This window comes from Mesoplodon bidens (genome assembly GCF_964165515.1).
Source record: "Mesoplodon bidens genome assembly, chromosome: 1".
Taxonomy (NCBI): Eukaryota; Metazoa; Chordata; class Mammalia; order Artiodactyla; family Ziphiidae; genus Mesoplodon; species Mesoplodon bidens.
In genome coordinates this window covers 26,982,964-27,004,431 of record NC_138176.1, presented here as the reverse complement: position 1 = coordinate 27,004,431, position 21,468 = coordinate 26,982,964, and the positions used below count along the sequence as shown (strand labels likewise).

Here is a 21,468-nt window from a genome sequence, read left to right as displayed (position 1 = left end):
CTGTGATTGAAGTCCTTAAGAGCATGTTTTGAGCTATAAACTGCAATGGGGGTACTACTGGCTTAAGAGATTTCTAGGTTAGTAAAGAAGCCTGTGAGTAGGATTTCTCCCGATTTCAGCCTCCCTATGTTCCTCTTCCTGGAAAGCAGTGTGTGTTCAGTTGACTTATATAATATCATGTAGTCTTCTGCATTTCCGGGACTGAACACTCCTATGGGTAGAACAGGTATCCACTCCTGTCCCCTGATTACAGAGAGCTCCTTTCTTGCCTTTTGATATGGTCTCACCCTGTTTTTCTCCATTTTTCAGTTCCTTTGTCCCTGTCTCGTACCTTTGTTGTCAGCAGAACAGAGTTGTTAGCAGCAGGTTCTCCAGGTAATTCTGCATGTTTCCTTTTCATAATTCTTATTGCCTCCGTTGACCCCACCAAAGCCCAGCTGGCCGGGTCTGCTCCCTTTATTTGGTCAAGGCCATTTTCAGTTCTTCTTTGAGCTCTAAAACTCCATGGTTCTGTGACTAATAGTGAGCTATCCAGGACAGCATAAGCCCACAACAGGTGCGCAAAGGGTTTGGGAGATGGGAAGGGAATCCTGAAACTGGGAAGGGGAGAGTGCGTCTGACACGGGTTCCCTGCGTGACCCATCCACACTGCTGACCTTGGATTTTCGAGGCTGCCCTTTGGTCTTTTGGTGACCTCAGCAAAGTCATGGTGCATGGAATTTGCAGAGGCCCCAAACCTGAGGATTCTTCTGCAGAACACATTCAGCCAAAAGGCTGAAGGACTATGAACTTCTCTTGGTGAGGCCCCAAAATCTGTTTCTTTGGTCCTTTTTGTGGCATCCATGTGAACGAGGTGCATGTATTTCCACCCTTCCTCGGGCAGGTGGCCCCGCTTCTCCTGTCTCGCTGTCTTTGTTTTGAAATTAGTACTGTGCACATTCCTAACGAACTGCTGATTATTGCCCTGCAGGAGAGTATGGTCATGCCTGGCTAATATGTCCAGCTGCTAAAAAAGAAAGGCAGAGGTTTAATCTCTCTTTAATTAAAATTGCTGGACTTTCCTATTTGGTAGTACAACTTTTCTGTGTTTATTTTGTTCCATACAGCTTATATTTTAAGATCTGACTGGTGAGATTTGCATTTCATAATCCAGTTTCTGCAAAACTCTTAAAATGCGGATGTTCGGCAAAGGAGGCAATACTTGTCTTAGAGAGAAGCTAACGTTCCCTCAGGTCTTTGCTCTTAAAAAAAATTGCGGGTGTTTGGGCATAAGATATTACTCGTGGGGCTATTTGAATCAAATCAGCTGACAGAATATACATGTATACACATATATGTATACATAAATATGTATTTATATGTATGTTTGTATTGTTTCCTCCCCATTTTATTTGCTGGCATCTGCTACCAATTTAAAATGTCACGGATGCTGAAGTAAAGTGACTTCTGGCCGAAGCTCGGGGAAATGTCATTTGTGTCTTACTTTTTCTGTAGAACTTAGAGGTTTCTTAGTTCTGCCCATTCCATCTGACCTAGTAATGGGAAAACCCACTTTGTGGGTCCAGGCCTTCAAGGTGCTGGCATTACAGTAATATGATACCTGATGAATAGGGGTTGAGCTACACCAGTGATTTCCAGCCAGTTCCACACGGTGCCTGGTGGCTCTCAGGGAGGAGGCTGGGAATGTTTCTTTATTGTGTCTTTCTAGCTTACTAGCAAATGAAAGCATCCCTAGGTAGGATGAATAAAATAAGCCAAGACAAAAAAACAAAGAAAACAATTCTGCGAAGGCATAAGAGGAATTAAAATTGAAAGTCTTTTTCATAATTATTGTCATAAAACCTTGCCACATAAATTTGGCAACAAAACATGACCTGCACTGGGAGGGGGGCACTTAAGGTCTTTGTTCTCCTTGGTATGAAGACTCGCACATCTCCCCACACGCCGATGAAAGGTGACTGTTCTGGTTCCTGTCAAGTTGCAGAAGAGGTCCTGGAAAACGGTCTGCTGCTCCAGACTCTGGCTGTGACGCCAGGCAGCGGGTTCCTGGCAAAGGAGAGGGTTCATCTCTCAGAAAACAGAGGGCAGTGGGTTGAGAGGAAGCTGACTGGGAGTCTAGATACTTTGGGAGACCAGAGAAATTGCCCTGTAATCCTCCTCAGGAGAAAATAACGGGAGATTGAGATGCACTGCCTAAGGCCTCAGACGGCCATCTGGCCATGCACAGGGTCTGATCGGTAAGAAAACTGCCCTTTAAACGTTTTGTTTTTATAACCTTAAATTGTAACCCACCGAAGGGAACACCGTTTCAGAAGTATCTGTAGATTTGGGGCTAAAGCCCAGGGATACGGTGAGACTGTTCCATCCATCAGCCTGTGGGAAGTTATCACAAGTACAGAGTAGCTTGATCCTGAGGGTAGGCGCGTGGTGGAGAGGTCTGGGATGACACTTATGGGAAAGAATATAATAATGTTAACAAGCCTCCTTTATCAGGCACTTACTGGGTGTCAGACGCCGTGCTAAGCACTTTATATATCTTATCTCATTTTGAATCTCCATAAGACCTTACGAGGTGGGTGCTATTACTGTTTGCCTTTTACAGATAGGGACTCTGAGGCTTAGCAAAGTTGGGTCATCTGATCAAAGTTGGGTCATCTGCTAAATAGAAAATATCTGATAAATTAATTTGCCTTGTTCTCATAGATAAGTGGAAGCAACAAGAGGAACTGCTATTGAGTTTAATTTTGACTAACAATGGAAAATTGGTTCATGACATGAAAATTGTAGGGAAAGTGGTTACATGAAAATTTTAGGAGAAAGGGGACTCGCCATATGAGGCTTCTTGAGTACTTGCCATGTTTTGTTCTGCATGTCATATTTTAAGAGGGACTTTGCTGGGACTTCCTTGGAGGTCCAGTGGTTAAGACACTGCACTCCCAATGCAAGAGGCACGGGTTTGATCCCCGGTTGGGGAACTAAGATCCCGCATGCCGCACGGCGTGGCCCCAAAAAAATAAAAAATAAAAAAGAGGGACGTTTGCTGAATGGACTCTCAGACAATGGTCAGGATGGGGTAAGCGGGGGCGGGGGGGATAAAACATGTGAGGTGAACAGTTGAATCATTTAGCCCGGAGAGGAAGAGACTTAACTATCTTCACACTTTTAAGGGCTATTCCAAGTAGCAGAGGAATGGAAGGCACTCAGTAGAGGTCCACAGAGTGGAGGAGAATGAAGTTGGGGAAGCAGATTTTGATGGGTGTGATGACAGACTTTCCGATAGTTGAAGGGTGGGACCAGCCGAGAGCCAGTCAGGGACACATTGCAAAGAGGAGCCAACCATCAGGTGGGAAAATTGGTCCCCTTCAATCCCGTGACGTTGTGCAATTCAGTGTGGGCACCCAGTTGATATTTGTGCAATGGATTTGACTAGAAAAGCAAAAATGGAAGAAGCCCTGGTGAGGGTGTGGGTTTTATTTTTAATGAAATTTATTAGAAGCTGTGGTGAACATGCCTCCAAGAGCAGCAACACTTAGACTCACCTGGATATCCTTTCACTTTGTTTTAATGAAAGAGTACTGTCGATTTCATTGAAGACTCCCCCAGCACCTAAGGTGACCTAATCAAACCGTCTCAGGGTTTGGTGTCTTCCAGGGTTCTTAACAATCCTGAGATGTCCTCGGGCTGCCTGACAGGGATTTTACTGGGGTCAGAGGCAAAGATAACAGGTTTGGCTGCCAGGTATGGTATGAGCAGACAGAAGCGTTTTGATCCCTTTAAAAACGTGTACTGATTTATGAACGTTCTCGAGTCCTTTGTTTTTGCTTCTGGCAAAATAACGCAGTGCTGCTACCTTCCTACAGCCCATGTTTCATATCAAGTAGCTTCTGTGTCTCGGACCTCGCCTCCCCGGCCTGTGCTCCTGACACAGTGTGCAGCCACGGGGTCTTTGCTATTGGAAACTCGGAGGATTGGGTCTGTTGGCGTGGACGGGGGCCGGGAACGTGTTGCAGGAGAAGCCGTGAGCGTGCTGTAGGAGACCCTGCGGCTGAGCTGCATGGCCGAGGCGTCTGGCATAAGTTGATTGAGCTTGTCTATTCATTATTATTGGGAAAATAAAGAGCTTTGAGTTGCGTCTACCTCACTTAAAAGGCAGTTGGGTTTCTTCTCCTTTTCCAGGTGAAAACAAGTCACCTCCTCGCCCATGCGGCTTGAATCACTCGGACTCTCTCAGTCGCAGTGACCGGATCGATGCGATAACGCCGACGTTGGGAAGCAGCAACAATCAGCTCAGCTCTTCATTCCTCCAAGTCTACATCCCCGACTACTCGGTGCGAGCCCTCTCCGATCTCCAGTTTGTTAAGGTAAGAGGACACAACGGCTTGGCGGGGCCCAGCAGGCGGCGGTCAGCTTCCACCGAGAGCGTTTGGCTCAGCGGCCTCCGCGCCGAGCCTGCCTCGGTCATTTTGCGGGCGCCCTGCCTCCAGCTCCTGCGCCCTGACTCCGGCTGGGGAAGAACATCGGTCTCCTTGGCTCTGTCCAGCGAGCTGCCAAGTCAAATGTGGCTTTTTCAGGGAACGAGAGCTGGAGGGGGCGAGAAAATGAGTAAACGTTTCCAGCCGGTCTTCACGAGAGACGGGGCTCTTTTCTTAGGCTGAAATAAAGATCGCTTTGTGGGGGATGAGCCAGCTTTAGCTGATGGAAGCCATTTTCTAGCCTCTGTGAAATGTCGAGACAGAACTTGGAAATGGCTTATATATCAGCAAAAAGTGACTTGTTCACTAGAATCAACTTGAACTTTAAAAAGTGGCTCAGTTTATACTCAAGGATGGGTTTCTTCTAGAGCAACTGCTAGGGGCCCTTCGGGGGATGTAAGGTGTAATAAATACCACGTGGAGACAAGAGAGCCTAAAAATAAACATTATCTTGGTTTGTTTTCTGTACCATCTCCTGGCCTCAGATCTCAAGACAGCAATACCAAAATGCCTTGATGGCATCCCGGATGGACAAAACTCCTCAGTCTTCAGACAGTGAAAACACTAAAATTGAATTGACTCTTACGGAGCTGCATGACGGGTTGCCAGATGAGACGGCCAACCTGCTCAATGAACAGAACTGTGTGACGCACAGCAAGGCCAACCACAGCCTGCACAGCGAAGGCGCCATCTAGAGCACCGGCTTCGGCCTCCGTGTCTGACCGTGAATCCCATTAGTGTGCGCTTGTGTGCCATGCTGGATCCTGCACCATCATGAGACCAAAGACTTTGTCCCCTTCCTGGAAGCAGCAGAGGAGGCCGGGGAGGGCAGGAATGGAAACTGGAGACATGAAATCGACAGCCAGGGCGTGGCATTCGAGATTATGGAGATGAATTTCTTCCGCCCAAATAGAATCATGTTTATTTTTTCAGCTGTACCTTTTATCATTATCCACTCTCCTCCTCCCTCGATTTGCATGAAGTTGGAAATCGTTGCGATTTATTTTTTTCCGAGAGATCATGTTTTTAAAAAGTGTCTTTTGCAGAGTTTTAAATTGTTCTGTCTGAACTCTGCTGTGACCCCATGATGTAACCTTAGAAGGATGGACTTGTCCCTCCAGTGGCCTTCCTTGGCCCCCGCCCCAGGGAGGGGCACCCTTCCTCTGTGCCCCAGTGGGTGTCGCTGTCGAAGTTCAAGGATGAATGACACAGACCTGCCCAGGCTGTTGGCCCTGCAGGGTGGAGCCTGCGCAGGGACCTGCAGCCTCTCTGAGCTCAGTGTTGTTTTAAGTTAATGTTTAACGGTGTCCCTTTCCCTCAGAAAGGTTTAACGTTTGCTTGGAATGTGATTTTGCTCCCACTCTAAGGAATTTTTATCACCAAAATGAATGTTAATGGATTTTAAACCTATGGTTTATCTTTGCAAGAGGCGAGGTGGCTTCACCCCGACATTCCCACAGCCTGGGGCCTCCAGCTCAGCCAGGCCTCTTCCGCCCCAGCTTACAGAGCGCCGTCACCCACCGCCCCGTCCTTGCTCTCGTTAACCCACGATGCTGCTACACAGATGCCAAATGGAAATCTTCCACAGGGCCCTCGAGTAAACTCGTGGTGTGGAGTCCACGCTCCTGCCCTTCCCGCTGGGATGTATGTCATTGTCAGAAAAGGAGTCGGACCTTCCAGCTGTGCTCTGTGCGCCCTGCCGAGAAGGCACGTCTAGGCCCATGTGTCTAAAGGGGGGAACACTGGGGACTGCCGGCACCTGCCCCCTTCCCCTCTGTCCCTGGGCCCGCGGGGCCCAGCAGTGGCTGTGTCCCCGCCTGAGGACCTCTGTGTCCCCCGCCTCAGACGTGGCCCACGCCAGAGAGGCTGCCCGTACAACCAGGGTCAGTTTGGCCCCTAACAGGGATTCAGAAACCAAATGTGTGTTGTGGCCATTTCATGTGTGTGTCTGTCTTACTTTACTATCAAATTCATCACGTGTAGTGAAATTAATGTCAGGAGGTATTTCTTGAGTGACTGAACTCCTAACTCTTTTATCTGTGTTTTAAGTGTTAACCCAAGGGATATGTGCATTTTGTCGGCAACATTCGTACACTGAAATGACTTCCTACTGACCACAGTTTTCATGTAGACCTGTCAGTCCTCGCTGCGCCCAGTCACTAGGCGAGAAGATAGCGTCTTCTCCACTGGGTCTCACTGCACGAAGGGAAGCCCTGGGGCTAAGCGGCAGTTTCTTCTCCTTCCTCCAGGTAGGACTGTGCACCCCAGGCTGCGCGCTGGCGGGTGGGAGCTGCGGTTGGGAAAGAACCAGCAACACGCTGGGCTTGCCTCCCGGTGAGCAGCTCGGTGGCTCCAGTGTCATGTGCGCACCTGGCGCAGTGTTTCCCTTGGGATGTTGGTCCTGGAGCATCTTCCTCAGAAGGTGCCGTGCCCCTTAGTGAGGGAAGTACTGGTCTCACCTGGTAGAAGTCAGTGGGTGCCCCCTCAAGGGGCTGAGTGGCCTGCTGCTGGCACGCAAATTAGAGCACCGTGGGATGGTGCTCCCACCGCGGAGCTTGACGTTAGTGGAACCCTGTACTATGAGTATTTGCTTTTATAAACAAACCCATCCAAGTGTAAAGGTCTCACTTTCTTAAGATGCGTCTGGCTGAGCACGGCGTCAGTATGACATGACACGGGAACTGGGATTATCTGTAGGGGGCGCAGAAATGAGAGAGAGTTCCCTGTAACAGAGTGAAACTCGGGCCTTGCTGGGGGAGGAGGCCTCTGCCCCAGCCAGCACGCCACGCTCTGGGCCGGGACAGCAGTGCCATCCCTGTGGTCTGGTGCAGCTGGGCTGCTGAGCCATGGTTCCTCTGGCCTCCTGGATCTTCGCCCGTCAGCTTCCCCTGGCCTATCTGCTTTGAATCTGCCTCTCCACACGCAGTCCGTCTCCAGGTGCCTTGCTACTGGAAGGAGCCTCTGGAATCACAGTTACTGTGCTGGATCTTTTTTGGAGCCCCACTGCTGCTCTGTGAATCCTAAAGCCCTTTTGAGAGGATTCCAGCTGCTGGCTCCTTGACTTCAGGGAGAAATGGTTAACGTTTCCATACTGTCTTACCTGCTCATTGTGTGGCTTTTTGAAAAGTCCTCTCTATAATGGAGCTGGCACAGGGGGGCTTTGCAGTAGGGCCCCTGGAGGACGAAATTTTAGCCTCCCAAGTTCGTATTTATTTTCTATAAACTATTCTTTACCTTTGATTTTCCACACTGTTTTATAACAACAGGGAATCCCAAATAAGTCCTGTCTGGTCCCTGAAGGAATGAAGGCTAACATTTGGCTACAGTTGTATCTGCTTTGGGCAAGGCTCAAGGCCCTTCAGATGGTAACACTCAGTATCTGAGCGACAGATTCCTCTTTCAGGCCCCCCACTTTCCTTTGGGAGACAGACTACAGGCTGTTGAAGGAGAAATGCTGGCTCATGGCTTCTGTGGGGCAGCAGGAGAATGATTTGGGGAAGGTCTATGCAGTTCATGTCTACAAAGTAAATGGGAGCAAGGCAGAGAAAGACCATCAAATAGTTGAGATCTTGATGTGCAGCGGCCAGTCCTTAGCACTACTGGTGGGTCGTCCTCTCCTAGGGCTGCTGGCTTCGTAAGTGTGGATGGGGAGCGGGCTGTGGAGCAGACACAGGGCCTGGGGTCCTGAATTCTGTAGGAGCCCCAGTGTCAGGCCAGGGCCTCGCTCTCCTCTTCAGTGGCCCCTGCTGCAAGCCCTGGCTCTGAGGGACCAGGCAGGGCCTCCTCCTCTCCTAAGCAGCCACTCTGGCATCCCGAAGCTTCCTCCTGGAACTGGATTCCTAGTATCCAAGTGTTCCTGGGACAATCTGCTTTCTCTTCATACATGAGGGAGACTTTCTTCCTACTGCTTTAGAGGTTCCCTCCCTTTAATTCTGTTTCACATGCATCAGGCAAGTCTAAAATCGTATGTTTAAACTCTTAGGAAAACAGAACCTTAAGATTTGTGCATGGAAACTGAGATGTTAATCAACTAGCTTAAGCCTTGGTTCTTACCTAATTTGAATGTGAAAGGGCACCCCGTGTAACTCTTTTTTCTCCTCCTTCCTCACCTCACTTCTGGAAGAGAGCTCAGTGCCCATGCTGACAGTGTTGTCTTCCCCAAGTGGGAGGAGTAGGGCATCTTGCCATTTTCTAATATTTCCAGGAGCTTTTGTGCAAATGTTGAATGCAAAACTTCACACTAATATGGAACATTAACTGTGAATATATTTACTTGTGCTATCCCCAGTACCAACACAACTAAAGGTCCAGCTTTTCCAAGTCTAGGAAAATAGTGCTAGATACAAGTAGAATTGCACTTCCCTTAGGAAATGAAGCAATGGGAATTTGGGCTTAGCAGGGACCATGAACTTCTGTCCTCAAGTTACCTCAGGTTGAGGAGCAGACCTAAGTAGGCCCTGGCCAACTGAACCTGTGTCCTGGCTGGTCAAAAACAAAAGCAAAACCCAACCCTGTCATCTTCTGAAAAAACAGCCAGGGATCTGACCATCTTTGCCTTTCCTGGGCCAGGAGACCAGGATTCCTCCAGTGTTCCCCAGGGCCCGGCTCAGGCAGAGGACTCACCTGGGCTGGCACAGGAAGGTGCTCACCTTGTTCCCTGGGATTCTAAGCAGGAGGCCACCAGGGAAGGTTGGCTTGTGCATGTCACATGACACAAGCTCCTTACTAGCACGAGAGCAGGAACTGTTCCCCTCTCAGCTTTGATCCCGGAGACGGTTTTTCTTGCAGAGCGTTGAAGACTGCGAGGCTGAGCTGGCAGTTCAGGGAGTGGAGGCTCCTGAGGCACCAGTGCTCACTCTCTTCCTTGAGGACACAGGCTCTTGTCCTGGGTCAGGTGTGGTTCTATTCCGGCCTCTGGACTAGTGGTGCTTCTGTCCAGCAAGGGCATCTTGGTGGGTTGCAGGTTAGCCCAGAATTAGGAGGGATTTAGAGAGTTCAATATGGAAGTGATATGGGGACTCAGAAACTTTTCCCACGTAAATGGATCAGTGAGCAACCTACTCAGTGGATTTTTATACCTCAGGGCCATTTGCAAATTTTTATCTTTCCACGTTTCTTTTGTATTTGCGTGGGCTGATAGGAGAGATATGAGTTCAGAGGATTCTAGGATGATGTTCATTTGCCTCGTTTTGCGGATGTGCGGGGCACCCGCACCAAGCTTACTCAAGGCTATGGCAGTGGGCCTTCCTCCTCCAGCACGTGCGGGCACCCTTCCTGCAGGGAGTGCGTACATGCTGCTTTTCCTTCTGCCCTGCCTGAAGATGCCAGAGCCCCTGGTCAGCCCTAAGAACAGGAGGAAGATGGCAGTTCACAGCAGCTGCAGAGCTTGGAGCAGCTTTCCTCCCACTGTCTTGGGCTGGGGACCTTCTTTGCTTTTCAGACCTTTGTGGTTGGCTCGGCTCAAGTAAGCTTTCTCACTGTATAGGCTAGAGCCACTGATGTCATCTCAGAAGAACTGTTTTAAGTATCAGGCTGTACTTGAAGCAACATGGAAACAAAGGTTCTAAGTGGCAAGAGAGTAAGGTTCTAGGAGCTTGTATGCCGAGGTTTATATGTACACAGATCCAACACATACTATAAGACTTGAGTGAGTGCACATTTTCAAGTTTCCATACCCACTGGGTATTAAACATAAACGAATTGGAAGAATGACTGGGAGTATTGTTTTGCCTCACTTGGCAGGGTATCTTCCAGCATTTGCCCACATCTGACCAACATGGATTCACTCGAGAAGTGATTTCTTTTGGGGCCAGCTCCCTCTTCAGACTCACCCTGGAGAGAACTATCAAATGGACCTGGTGGGCCTTGAGTGCCTGCCCTTTTTGTTGGAGGCCCAGGCCCCTTGGATATAAACAGCTGGTTTCAGGCTCCCAGAGCAGAAGGGAGAGGGAGAAAAGTAAGGCCTCAGGACTCTTGTTCCCCAGAGAGCCCCAGCCTCGCTCCTGATTCATTACTCCCCGTGTCTAAAGTCTGCTGTGAAGGTGGAGTGTGTCAGTCCGTTGACTTGTTTCTGGAGTCCTTTTAAGTCCACAAATGTATATGCTTTATTTTATATTATTATTTATTATGTACATATGCCTCTACTGTTAGTACAGCGTCTATGACCAAGATGAGATCTGTTCTGGAGCCCCTCATCCATGGAGCCTAGGGTTCTGTTGTCTTTTAAAGTGGGTGAGAAGGAGCGGTTTTGCTTTTGTCTTGAACAGGTTGCTGCTCTTACGTTGGTCCTAGTGTCCTGGCCCCTGTTATTGGGCCCACCTCTATTCCTGATGGCAGGTGTTTGAGATGAGGATGGAGGCAGGTCTTTACTTCATGGCAGGGCCTCTCAAGTACCTCCGTGAAATACTTTAGAGGTGGTTTCCTGGTGACTGGGTCTATTCTCTGGGTAATGGTACAGCGTGGCTGTGAGGCCAGAGCCTCCTTCCTCACTCCCACACTCCCAAGCCAGGTTGGTGGCCTGGTCCCACAACAGTGATGGTCTCTAATTCCCACCTTGGATTGCAGAACCCATCTCTCTGGACCATGGAAGCTGCCTGCCCACCTGGGCTTCTAATATGCCTTTTCTTGGTTTTGAGGCCCAATGCCAACACTGCCTTGGCGCCTCAAATAAGACCCTGCTTTGAGTCTGACTTCCATCCTCCTTAGCCTTTACTGACTGTATCATAGTGTACATTTCATGCTTTGTAGCACTGAAGTTTTCTGAACACAGTATCCAGAGCTGTGTATATAAACCTAAATAAGCACAAATGACATGTATAGGTTTCATGAGCTGATTGTCATAATGAATGCATTTTATAATTCAAATGATGTTGTAGATTTACAATCTCTCCTATTTATTTTGTATCAATTTATTTGTAAATTTTGATTGTTTTAAAAGGTTTTTGTTCATTTCTATTATTCTGTTTAGATAAATGATTTCTGTTCACCCTTCTAGCGAATGTGTGTTCCCTCTTTCCTCTGTCACCTATGCAACACTGGCCTCTGTCCCCTGCCTGGTGGGAAAGCTGGGATTGGTGGTCGGCATGGCAACACAGCAGGGCGTTTCCTTTGGACGTACACCGCCAAGTCTTATGTTAAAAGGGAAGCGGGTGCTAGAACTGAGCCTCCAACTTCCAGCCTGGTACAGCCAATGCCAGGGGTGTGTTCTCTTTCTCGAGGATTGTAATCTGTCCCCCATCAGTTCATTTCAGATAAAGATACTGGGCTAATCCACTCAAACTGCCCCAGACATTTGCCACGCAGTCACTAATAACACACTTCAGCTGGCAAATCTCTAAGCTGTTTTTTCCTGGGCAAGACCAGAGGCCTCATTCAAGCCTCTCAATTGGCTCTTCAAGATGAAAATGGCTCTGCAGATCCTTCTCTGCGATGGGAAGCCTAGGAGAATGGTTGCAGCAGGCACAGATGGTCCACCCTCAAGTTAAAAACACCGGGCATGAGTGTGGTGAGTCATGGTCAGATGCTCTTCAGGATTCAGTGGGCCTCCCACGTTCCCTAATAAGCCACGTGCTCTTCCATTGTCCCTTCTATTCCTTCTACCCTCCTCACTCATGTGCCCAGACTCCGAAGATCTTCCAGTCGAGGTTCATGGCCCCTCTGTGATCTATTCCTAGACCACATTCTTTTGGAATCCTTCTTCCCTCCACTCTTCAGTCTCTGTTTTACATTCTTCTGAGAATTGAGCCTCTTGATGACTGGTCCCTTGTTTTTCCTACCATATTGTTTTAACCATGATGTTCTCGGTCTGTTTTACTTGCACTTAGTCCTGTGGATGGAGACATTTTAGTGAAGAACTGCTGACGAGACTGGCTGAGACACTTCCTGACCTAACCAGTGCTCCCACCTCCCCAATCATCACCCCCAATTTCTCGACAGTGGAACAAGGTAGATTACATCCCATGAAGTATTATCTTCTTGGGAGCCTGTTAGCAGCAGAGCAGAAAGCAGCAAGCAGTGCTGGGAAAGGACTTCTCTCTCTAGCACGCCGCCTCCCAGGTGGCTGCTTTGCTTAGTTTTTCCTGCTCTACTCACCTTGTCTAGATGAGTCCTGAGCTCAAATCAGGAAACTCTCCAAGGGAAATAAAGGTGATTTTTCCTACTGTGAAGATGAGATTTGCCTAAGCCTTCCCTCTGCATCCATGGGGTTGCCCACACGCCAGTTCATTTCTAAGCTGTACCATGATAAAAGCTCTGGGGTTTCTATTCCGTCTAACAGATTATGCTCCCCAGCGCCTCTTCTCGACTCAGCACTTCTGAGGACACAGATAGTGATCAGACGGTCTTGTAGAGAAAATGACTGGTGCAAACTGAACGACCTTTTTGTAGCCTGGAGTTGATTTCTGAAAGCACACTTCTTGAAGGTAATTCAGTTTAATAGAGAGATGATTCCTTATTAAAGCCAAAAAGTTGAATTACATGAGATGGCTAATAAACGTTTGGCTTCTTTGTATGACTGTTTTATCATTTTCCCTGAGGTCCTCACATCTCTGCTCTTTCAAAAAGTCCCAGAACAAAGCAATGGTTATAGTGCCCCTCTGTGACATTCTGGTGGCATGCCATCTCCCCAGGTAGATGATTGTGAGGCCTAAGGATGCAAGGGGGAATGGGTTAAAGGAATTCTTTGTCAGAGTGCTTTTCCTGCTAGGGTATGAGTGACTGTGAAGCAGTCAAACAGTAGGCCAACACATGGCAGGAATTTTAGATGAAGCCAGCTTCCTTGCCACAATTCTGCTACATCCTTGACTTGAGGGCAGGGGGTCTAAAAATGAAGTTACTTCCTTCAAAATATGTATACCCACAAGTTAAAGATTACCTTTGGCACAAACCCTCTCTCAAAGACTGGACATTTGATAAACATTTTTCAGTGGTGGGAAGGTTTGCATGACAAATCCTCTTGCCAAGTATCTCAGGAACCTGTGAGACTTGGAAGGACTATTGCTGTCTTTCATGTGAAGACTGTGCGTGCACTCAGCTGCTTGGGCTCCAGTGTGTATGATGAGGTTTATCTTGGCCTAGACTCTTCAGGCCTCATCTATAGCCCTGGCCAGACATGGCTTTGGGAAGAGCACAATGGGAGAGGCAGAGAATTTGGGTGAATATTTGTACCTAATTTGATTCATGAACCAATCTGTCTAACCCATCTTTTTTCTAGTAATAAAATGGAGCAAAGGTATTTTATAGGAAGGAACATAAAGGGACCAGACCAAAAACTTTTGTCATTTTAAATTAGAAAATAGATTACTTACACTTGCAGTAAGAGTCGACAAGCTTGAGATGAGGTGTTGCGTGTTCAATCGGGAGTACTTTTTTCTGTTAAAGCTCTTTAGAGGGACTTAAACTATTGTTTATATTTTATTGCACACCTTTGTGGGAACAAGTCAGATAGTTGTGGACTTGGGATGAAGACACCACGTCTGAGGCCAGGGGAGAAATGGTTGAGATTGCCAGGTTAAACAGAAAAGCTGCCTTGTTCATTCTGTAAACCAGTGCGTTCTCTCCGTAGATGACTTGCTTTCTGCTATTCCTACATGCTCAGCTGTGAGAACAGCGTGCAGTGCCCCTTCTCCGTTCGTGGAGGTGTGAGATGGGACAACGTGGATTCCTGGAAGTCACCAGCTCTGCGTCCTGGCTGCTGTGCATGTGCACGTCCTCCCTGCTCTCTGGTGGCTGTGCACCGGTCTTTTTTTCAAGGCTGCTCAGGTAGCTCCATGGTCTAGATTTCATTCTCAGGGCCTCCCAAAGCTGTGTATCATTTGAAATTGTTCCATTTGAGGAAAAACTTTAAGAATAGCTCTATGCTCTAGTCACCAAGAAAGAATGTCATGAGAAACCTAAGTATTGAGACATAAACTGCTGAACTGAGGATCTGGGATTAAGTGTATGGCAATAGCTAGATCATAGTTACCATTTTTCCCACCATCAAAGAAAGGTTAAATAGTTTCCATAACATGGAATGTGGACAAGGCTCCTACTCTTAATGTAGACTTAGATATGCAGTTGTTTGTCTCAGGCTATTTGTGGTGAACAAGCAGAGTATTTTTAAATGCTCGGCAGCCTTGGAAAAACTGCAGGGCTTTAAAGTTGCTGACAAAATATTTCTTAAATAAATAAATCTGATTTAGGAATATCTAAACATGGACAAAGTACTTTTAAATCTGACATGTCACTGCAAGTGGCTTTTTAAAGTGGTTGCTTAAAAACAATACTAACATGTCTAAAGGATTTGTAGCTCTAAGTTTTTCTGTTAAGACCCACTTTTCCTAAAAGCAGGGCTTGTTTTCTTATTTTAGGTCTCAACAGAGCTTATGGTAGGAAGCTTAAGGTCTGAACAGAACACTAAACTTTCTTGGCTTTAAGTAACTTTTCTAAAATACACAATCTGAGCTTTACCTGACCATCTCCGTAGAGAGGAATGCACAGGACAAGGCCTCTTGCAGAGGCTGGGCTATGGTCTGCTGTGCCTCTGACCGCTGCTGGATATACTAGGGTGCTGGGGGCCTCACAAAGTCTGAAACTAAGTGGTGTTTTCCAAACACCCAGGAAGGAAGTTCTGAAAAGAGTTGGGAGAGCTTCCTCTCAGTCTAAACACCTTAGGGTTTTTTTTTTTTTTTAACGGAAAATTATAATTTTATGTTTCTCTTCCTTAATTATTAGCAACAGAGAGAAACTCATATTCATGTTTTAACAAGTCCAGTTACAGCTGCTCTGAGTCCCTGCCCACGGACCACTTACTTCTCAGCACTCTTCTAACAGGAATAATATGTAGAGAAGCAAAAGCTCTGCTCTGGGCCTTAGACTCTTACGGAATCCTAGCTCTTTAACATATATTTTGGTGGTCCTAAAGAAAGCTGTAACCAGCAGTGGAATTCTTATTCCAGGTGTGTGCTTTTCACTTCTCAATCTTTGGACCCACTACCAGAGACTCATCTAGTTGAAAAGAAACTCTTAGATAAGGTCTTATGTGACTAAAACAAAACAAAAGGGGTGGTAAATTAAAGCAACGTGATCATGTTGGGCCTTGCTCTAACAGGGGAGATATTTAAAGGTACTATTAAGTTAGCCATGTAGTTGTAATAAGTCACTCACATATTATTTGGCTTTGGGAACATTGAAGACAGTGTCAAACTGGGCAGCATCTCCATCTTGAATGAGAATAATTAACAGCTGGGGTGATCACAAACATTTGCTAAAATTTAAAACAGGAGTAATATCTAATTGCTATAGCCTATATAGCTATTGCTATAGCCTATTTTATTTATTTATTTATTTTGGCTGCGTTGGGTCTTTGTTGCTGCACGCGGGCTTTCTCTAGTTGCGTCGAGTAGGGCTACTCTTCGTTGCGGTGTGTGGGCTTCTCGTTGCAGTGGTTTCTCTTGTTGCAGAGCACGGGCTCTAGGCAAGCGCAGGCTCAGTAGTTGTGGCGCATGAGCTTAGTTGCTCCGTGGCATGTGGGATCTTCCCGGACCAGGGATCAAACCCATGACCCGTGCACTGGCAGGCAGGTTCTTAACCACTGCATCACCAGGGAAAGCCCTGCAATAGCATTTCTAACCTAATACTTTAAAAGTAGTATAAATTCCTAACAGATAACAGGATGTACATGTCTTGATGTGACGGTGTAAAGCCCTACGCATTGAAAGTGGTGGACGTGATACAGCCTTGGCTAAGTTACTGTGCTGTGTTCCCTACCTATAAAATGACTTTTTAAAAAAGGGGAAAAAAAAGCCTCACCTCGTAGTCCTGTACCAAAAGACTTTCCATGAAAAAACTGAGGCCTATTTAAGTGCTATAAATTTAGCCATTAATCATGCTACACTGTATTTCCTTTAAGAGAGAGTCAAATTGATATCACTAAGTCAAACCTAAACCCACGGACTTCCCTGGTGGCGCAGAGGTTAAGAATCTGCCTGCCACTGCAGGGGTCGCAGGTTCGAGCCCTGGTCCAAGAAGACCCCAATGCCGCGGAGCAACTAAGCCTGCGCGCCACAACTGCTGAGCCCGTGTGCCAAAACTACTGAGCCCGTGCTCCACAACAAGAGAAGCCACCTCAGTGAGAGCCCTGCGCACTGCAACGAAGAGTAGCCCCCGCTCACCGCAACTAGAGAAAGCCCATGTGCAGCAACAAAGACCGAACACAGCCAAAAACAAATAATAAATTAATTAATTAAAAGAAAACAACAACAAAAAAACCTAAACCCACTGGAAGACCAGCAGTTACTATAGTTGTGCTACAGGAAGGGGTCAAAGTCAGTATTAGAAATATTATACTTTATTGAATTCTAGAGCAGCTAATCTACCCTCCTGTGTTGACAAATGACAGTAAGAATGGAAGAAACATATGAAGGTTAAAGTAAGAGTCTACACCACTGTGAAAAATGTTTTAACAACTTTCACTGTTCTGGTGAGGCAGTTATAATACCTTAAAGTACACAGTGATGATCCATTCTTGTTCTGAACAACAAGAAGTGATTACACTTGGGATTCTGAAGTGAATTTATCCACGTTGATTGTGCCCTGTTTTTGTAAAGGTTCTGGCTTACAGAGCCCTCTTTCCACCCTCTTATGCTTGAATTTGAAATATAGCAACAGGATACAGAAGGCTGGAATGGGGTGGCATAAGCCACACTATATGGCCCACACTGATGAATTTTACTCCGTTATGGTGTAGTATAAGAAAGAGGTTGTCTTCTTTTCGAGTGGCTTGCTCCTTTGTCCTCTTTCAGCTGAATTCTTTCTATAGATTTATCCCAGATGAGAAAAAGACTGTGTTTTTGGATAATCAGCATTTTTGCTATCAGTCAAAAACATGTAGAAGTGGATGAAGACTTCTGCCTCAAAACGAAATCGCTGCAGTCCATTCCAGACCAGCCCTACAGCAAGTAGAGAACACTTCTGCTAAGCCACTGACAGCAGCCTTACTGGAGTCACTGAGGACACTTAAAAGCTGGTAAAGGAACCTTGACCTTAACAGAAGACTACATTTGATAATGGAAATAATATACTTCTCCACTGATATACAATACTTATGCAATGCACTGAAAAAGATGGATTTTGGAATAAGAGCACAATTTGTACCATAACAACGTTTTTGGATCACCTCTTCCCATTGTCTTCCTTGCTCCACTCTGAGACCCTTCACCACCCTTAGTGTATCTGGATACACTATGACATACTGATGATGAAACAAGACAAGGAAACAGTGTCACAAGCCACGATGGAGCCAGCTGCATGCAGTTCAGCCCAGCTTTACCCTTACTTTCCTCCAGTACAGACTCCATTACAATTCTGAACCATCTGCAGAGTGCAGACACACAAAACTAAAACAAGTATCCCCTATGATTAGAGTATTTTAAAGTCTTCAGAAACTTTCCGGATGTACCTTTGATGGAGCCCCCCCCGCCCCCCACTAGGACCCCCACAGGGACATCCTTTGCTCCTGTGAGTCCTGCCAGAACTTGTTTAATGGGTGCTCAGAGTTTTGCTTTTCCTTCTCATTCTTCCTCTTCCTCCTCTTCCTCTTCATCATCATCTTCATCATGGCAGTGTGTAATTTCCTGGGGGGCCAGTGGGAAGAGGTTGGGGGGCTTAATCTCACTAATCGACCGTGTCAACTGGTGCCGTTTGTAGTCGGTATCTTTGAAATCCACTGATGTACGGTTCCGGGTTGCAAGGGGGGACTCCATCTCATTGATATCTACATGTGTGTGTTCCACTGTTGACTCATGAGGCATCTACAACAAGTCAGAGGTTCAGAAAGCAGGCAGAACAAAACAGCTGTCTCCCAGATCCTAATCCCTCTGCCTTTGTTAGATGGCTGTACAGAAGCACCTATAATGGACCAGAGGCCAAGCCAATTCAGATACCGCAGTATCTTCCTAGAACTTCCTAAAGCTGCCTGTCCTCTTTTCTCTCCCACTCAAAACTGTGCCCACATTATATACTATAGCCTGAAACTGGATAAGACGGGAGAGAAGAGATTATTACTTCCTATTTATTTCACAGCAAAGAAGTCCTGAAATACAGATCAGTAGTAGAATATAGGAATTTAAAACTACACTTCTCTCATTTAGCACTAATAATAGAGGAAAGTCTTCACCATTCAAACAACTTTTAAACCAAGTAGTTTTCAAAGTAAAGTTAAGCTCTGTAACATTCTATCTTGATCATACTTTCTCAAAAACTCCCTTTTGTGCAGCCAGGTAACCTGGCTATGGGCTTTGCACATTAGAAAGAAATGATCTAAACTTCCCTGTGCCAGGCCAGATAGCTAGTGGCAGATCTTGGCCTTAACAGCATTATCTTAACTGCAAATAGTAGCCTTAGGCTATATAACTCACCAAGACGTGGGCAGCTCTGAAGAGGTAGCTGAACGGGTAATACAGCAGATTAATGAAAGATGCTGCATAGAGATCAGCATAGCGCATCACCTGACTGGCAAAGAGGGTCTGCCGGGAGCCACTGCGAAACAGGCTTCCCATCATCCCGTAGCACATGTCCATGTCATGAGTTACTTTCTAAAGCAAAGAACAAGATTAAGGCTCAGCTCATTCCATAAGTATTTACTGAACACTGGCTATGTGCCACTCCCTGTATAATATCAGAAATACAGAAATCACTTAAAGTTTATTTTCAAAGTTTTCTCCCAAATCCCACTTGGATACCTTAATACGTCTCTGGATGGAGCTAATGTCTGGGCGCTCATTGCTGCTGCTGTCAAGGTGCCTGGAGACAAGAAAAATCCAGTGAAAATCTCCAGAAAGGACGTCTCTTACATCTGAGTGACTCCTGAGGAGGTAGATGGTTTTTAGGGGAGAAATTTTTAGGGTTCGGAAACTTACTTGTAGAGTTCAGCCAAGAAAATATCCAAGCTCTGAAGCTCTTCGAAAAGTGCTGAAGTTGGGAAGGAAAAGGAAAATGTTTTTTTTTTTTTTTTTTTTTTTTTTTTTTTTTTTCTTTTTGCGGTATGCGGGCCTCTCACTGTTGTGGCCTCTCCCGTTGCGGAGCACAGGCTCCGGACGCGCAGGCCCATCGGCCATGGCTCACGGGCCCAGCCGCTCCGCGGCATATGGGATCCTCCCAGACCGGGGCACGAACCCGTATCCCCTGCATCGGCAGGCGGACTCTCAACCACTGCGCCACCAGGGAGGCCCAAGGAAAATGTTTTAAGTAAATCAAAAATCATCTAGTTTTTAACTGTTGCTAAAACTAAAGTAAAAGGCTGCAGATATGACTGAAAAGTAAAGCTATAGGTGAGTGTGTAAAATGACCTCCTTCCCCCACCTTCGGGAAGACCCACGGACACTGCTTGGAATCTGGCAGCAGATGACGCCAGCATTTCCTCTTTAACTGCCTTTCCTCCTACTTAAAACCACCCACTACATACAACTTTCCTAACTGGATGCTGATTCTGAGCTTATAAAGTGCCAATTCATACCCCATCTCAGGTGTGTCAACAAAGCAAGTGTTAACGGTTCCATCTTTAGATAAAAGAATGAGTCACAAGTCCAGAAAACAGAACCAAATCAACCAGATTTCTAAAATTCTGCAGGTAGAAAGTTGAAAACGTAGATGAAAGTCTAGCCAGAAAATCCCACCACGAAGTACAAACAATAGCAACAGCCACTATACGTTGCATGCTTTCTGTGTGTTCTAGCCTTTCTCAATCTGGGTTCCCCAACGAGAATCAAGCCATGATGTATCCACTGTATATAACAAATCTTCTTTATCTGTATCCACTGTATGTAACAAATCTTTATCTACCATCTTGGGGAGAACCGAGAGTCATTCAAATCATTTTGTCTGTTCTGTGGTTCAGATGAGGAGCCTCGGTTGAGAAGGGTTGTTACTTCTATCTCCTTTATGCAGGCACTGCCTCAGATAAGTCTCAGCAGCATTATGAGAGAAGGTGTTACCCTCATTTTCACATTTGAGGATACTAAGGCACAGGGTGTTTCAGTAACCTGCCTGAGGGCTGAAGATAGTAAGTGGTGGAGCCAGGGTCACTACCTGAGGCAGGCTGAGTTTCCAGAGGCAGGACCTTCCACCACACTGTGAGTGATGCCAGCTAGGACTGGCTGGAGAACTTGTGTGTGTCAAACATCTTTACATAACTAGGGTCAAAGCTCAATTCAGTGCAGAGTATAGCTCAGTTCAGAGAATGCCTCATTCTCTACTTCTCCGAAGAGCAAATAAATACCAGGTGATCAGCACTCAGAGCCATCAATGCCCCAGAATCACAGATATGGGCTGGTAGCAGAGAGACTGGAACTAGCAGGCATGGTTGAACAAATAAGGGACTACAGAGGTAAGCAGAGTTCACTTTCAGTTGCTACTGTAACATAACTCAGACCAGTAATATTCTAAACTTTAAAGGGATTCAAGAAGAAGGCTGAACAAGATAACCTCTCAAAATTCTGGACTTCTGTGAAATATCTGGCTATATGAGAAGGAGGTATCCAAATAGAAGGGCCCATCTTTTGACCACCTCTGACCCCCTGCATACAAAGTAATGGTTCATCAAGGAGGACTGATTCCTAGCTGGGCATTCAGATATAAACTAGCTACGTCAAAGATTTATAAAGTAAGAATAATGGCTCCTTACAACTCTTATCAGTCCAGACATGCAGCTCCTGTGCAAGTTCAGGAATCACCAAAAAAGTTCGCCACCCTTGCCGTTTCTTTGATTTTAAAATGTCCCCAAAAATGTGATCTCCGATATATAAAATGTCTTTGCCCTTGGCTCCCAACAGATCACAGATTGTATCAGATGAACCTGAAACAATGGAACGAACAATGAGATAACAATAAATGTCTCCATATTAAAAACCAGCGTGCCAAGTACCATAACCATTAAATACAGATTAATTTTATTCTTTTAACTATGTGAGGAACACACTAAAAAAAGGGCATACCTTTCTTAAAGACTCACCATTGTCTT

General features: G+C 46.2%; 2 protein-coding genes across 9 annotated transcripts in view; one reads left to right on the top strand and one right to left on the bottom strand.

Moving 5' to 3' along the window:
- Positions 1 to 16,688, top strand: part of CNNM2 (cyclin and CBS domain divalent metal cation transport mediator 2) — a 153,820-nt gene extending 137,132 nt beyond the window's left edge. For 2 of the 3 annotated variants that reach the window (XM_081228476.1, XM_081228475.1), the window contains 3 exons: positions 310 to 375; positions 4,177 to 4,361; positions 4,958 to 16,688. In XM_081228476.1, coding sequence (XP_081084602.1) covers positions 310 to 375; positions 4,177 to 4,361; positions 4,958 to 5,167 — 461 coding nt within the window. In that variant the 3' untranslated portion in view covers positions 5,168 to 16,688. The remainder of the gene's footprint in view (positions 1 to 309; positions 376 to 4,176; positions 4,362 to 4,957) is intronic. The other variant, XM_081228477.1, reaches the window with a different exon arrangement.
- A 96-nt stretch (positions 16,689 to 16,784) lies between these two features.
- Positions 16,785 to 21,468, bottom strand: part of NT5C2 (5'-nucleotidase, cytosolic II) — a 105,087-nt gene continuing 100,403 nt past the window's right edge. For all 6 annotated transcript variants that reach the window (XM_081228511.1, XM_081228512.1, XM_081228513.1 and 3 more), the window contains 5 exons: positions 21,133 to 21,303; positions 19,370 to 19,421; positions 19,193 to 19,253; positions 18,869 to 19,045; positions 16,785 to 18,262 (listed from right to left, as the gene is read on the bottom strand). In XM_081228511.1, coding sequence (XP_081084637.1) covers positions 18,023 to 18,262; positions 18,869 to 19,045; positions 19,193 to 19,253; positions 19,370 to 19,421; positions 21,133 to 21,303 — 701 coding nt within the window. In that variant the 3' untranslated portion in view covers positions 16,785 to 18,022. The remainder of the gene's footprint in view (positions 18,263 to 18,868; positions 19,046 to 19,192; positions 19,254 to 19,369; positions 19,422 to 21,132; positions 21,304 to 21,468) is intronic.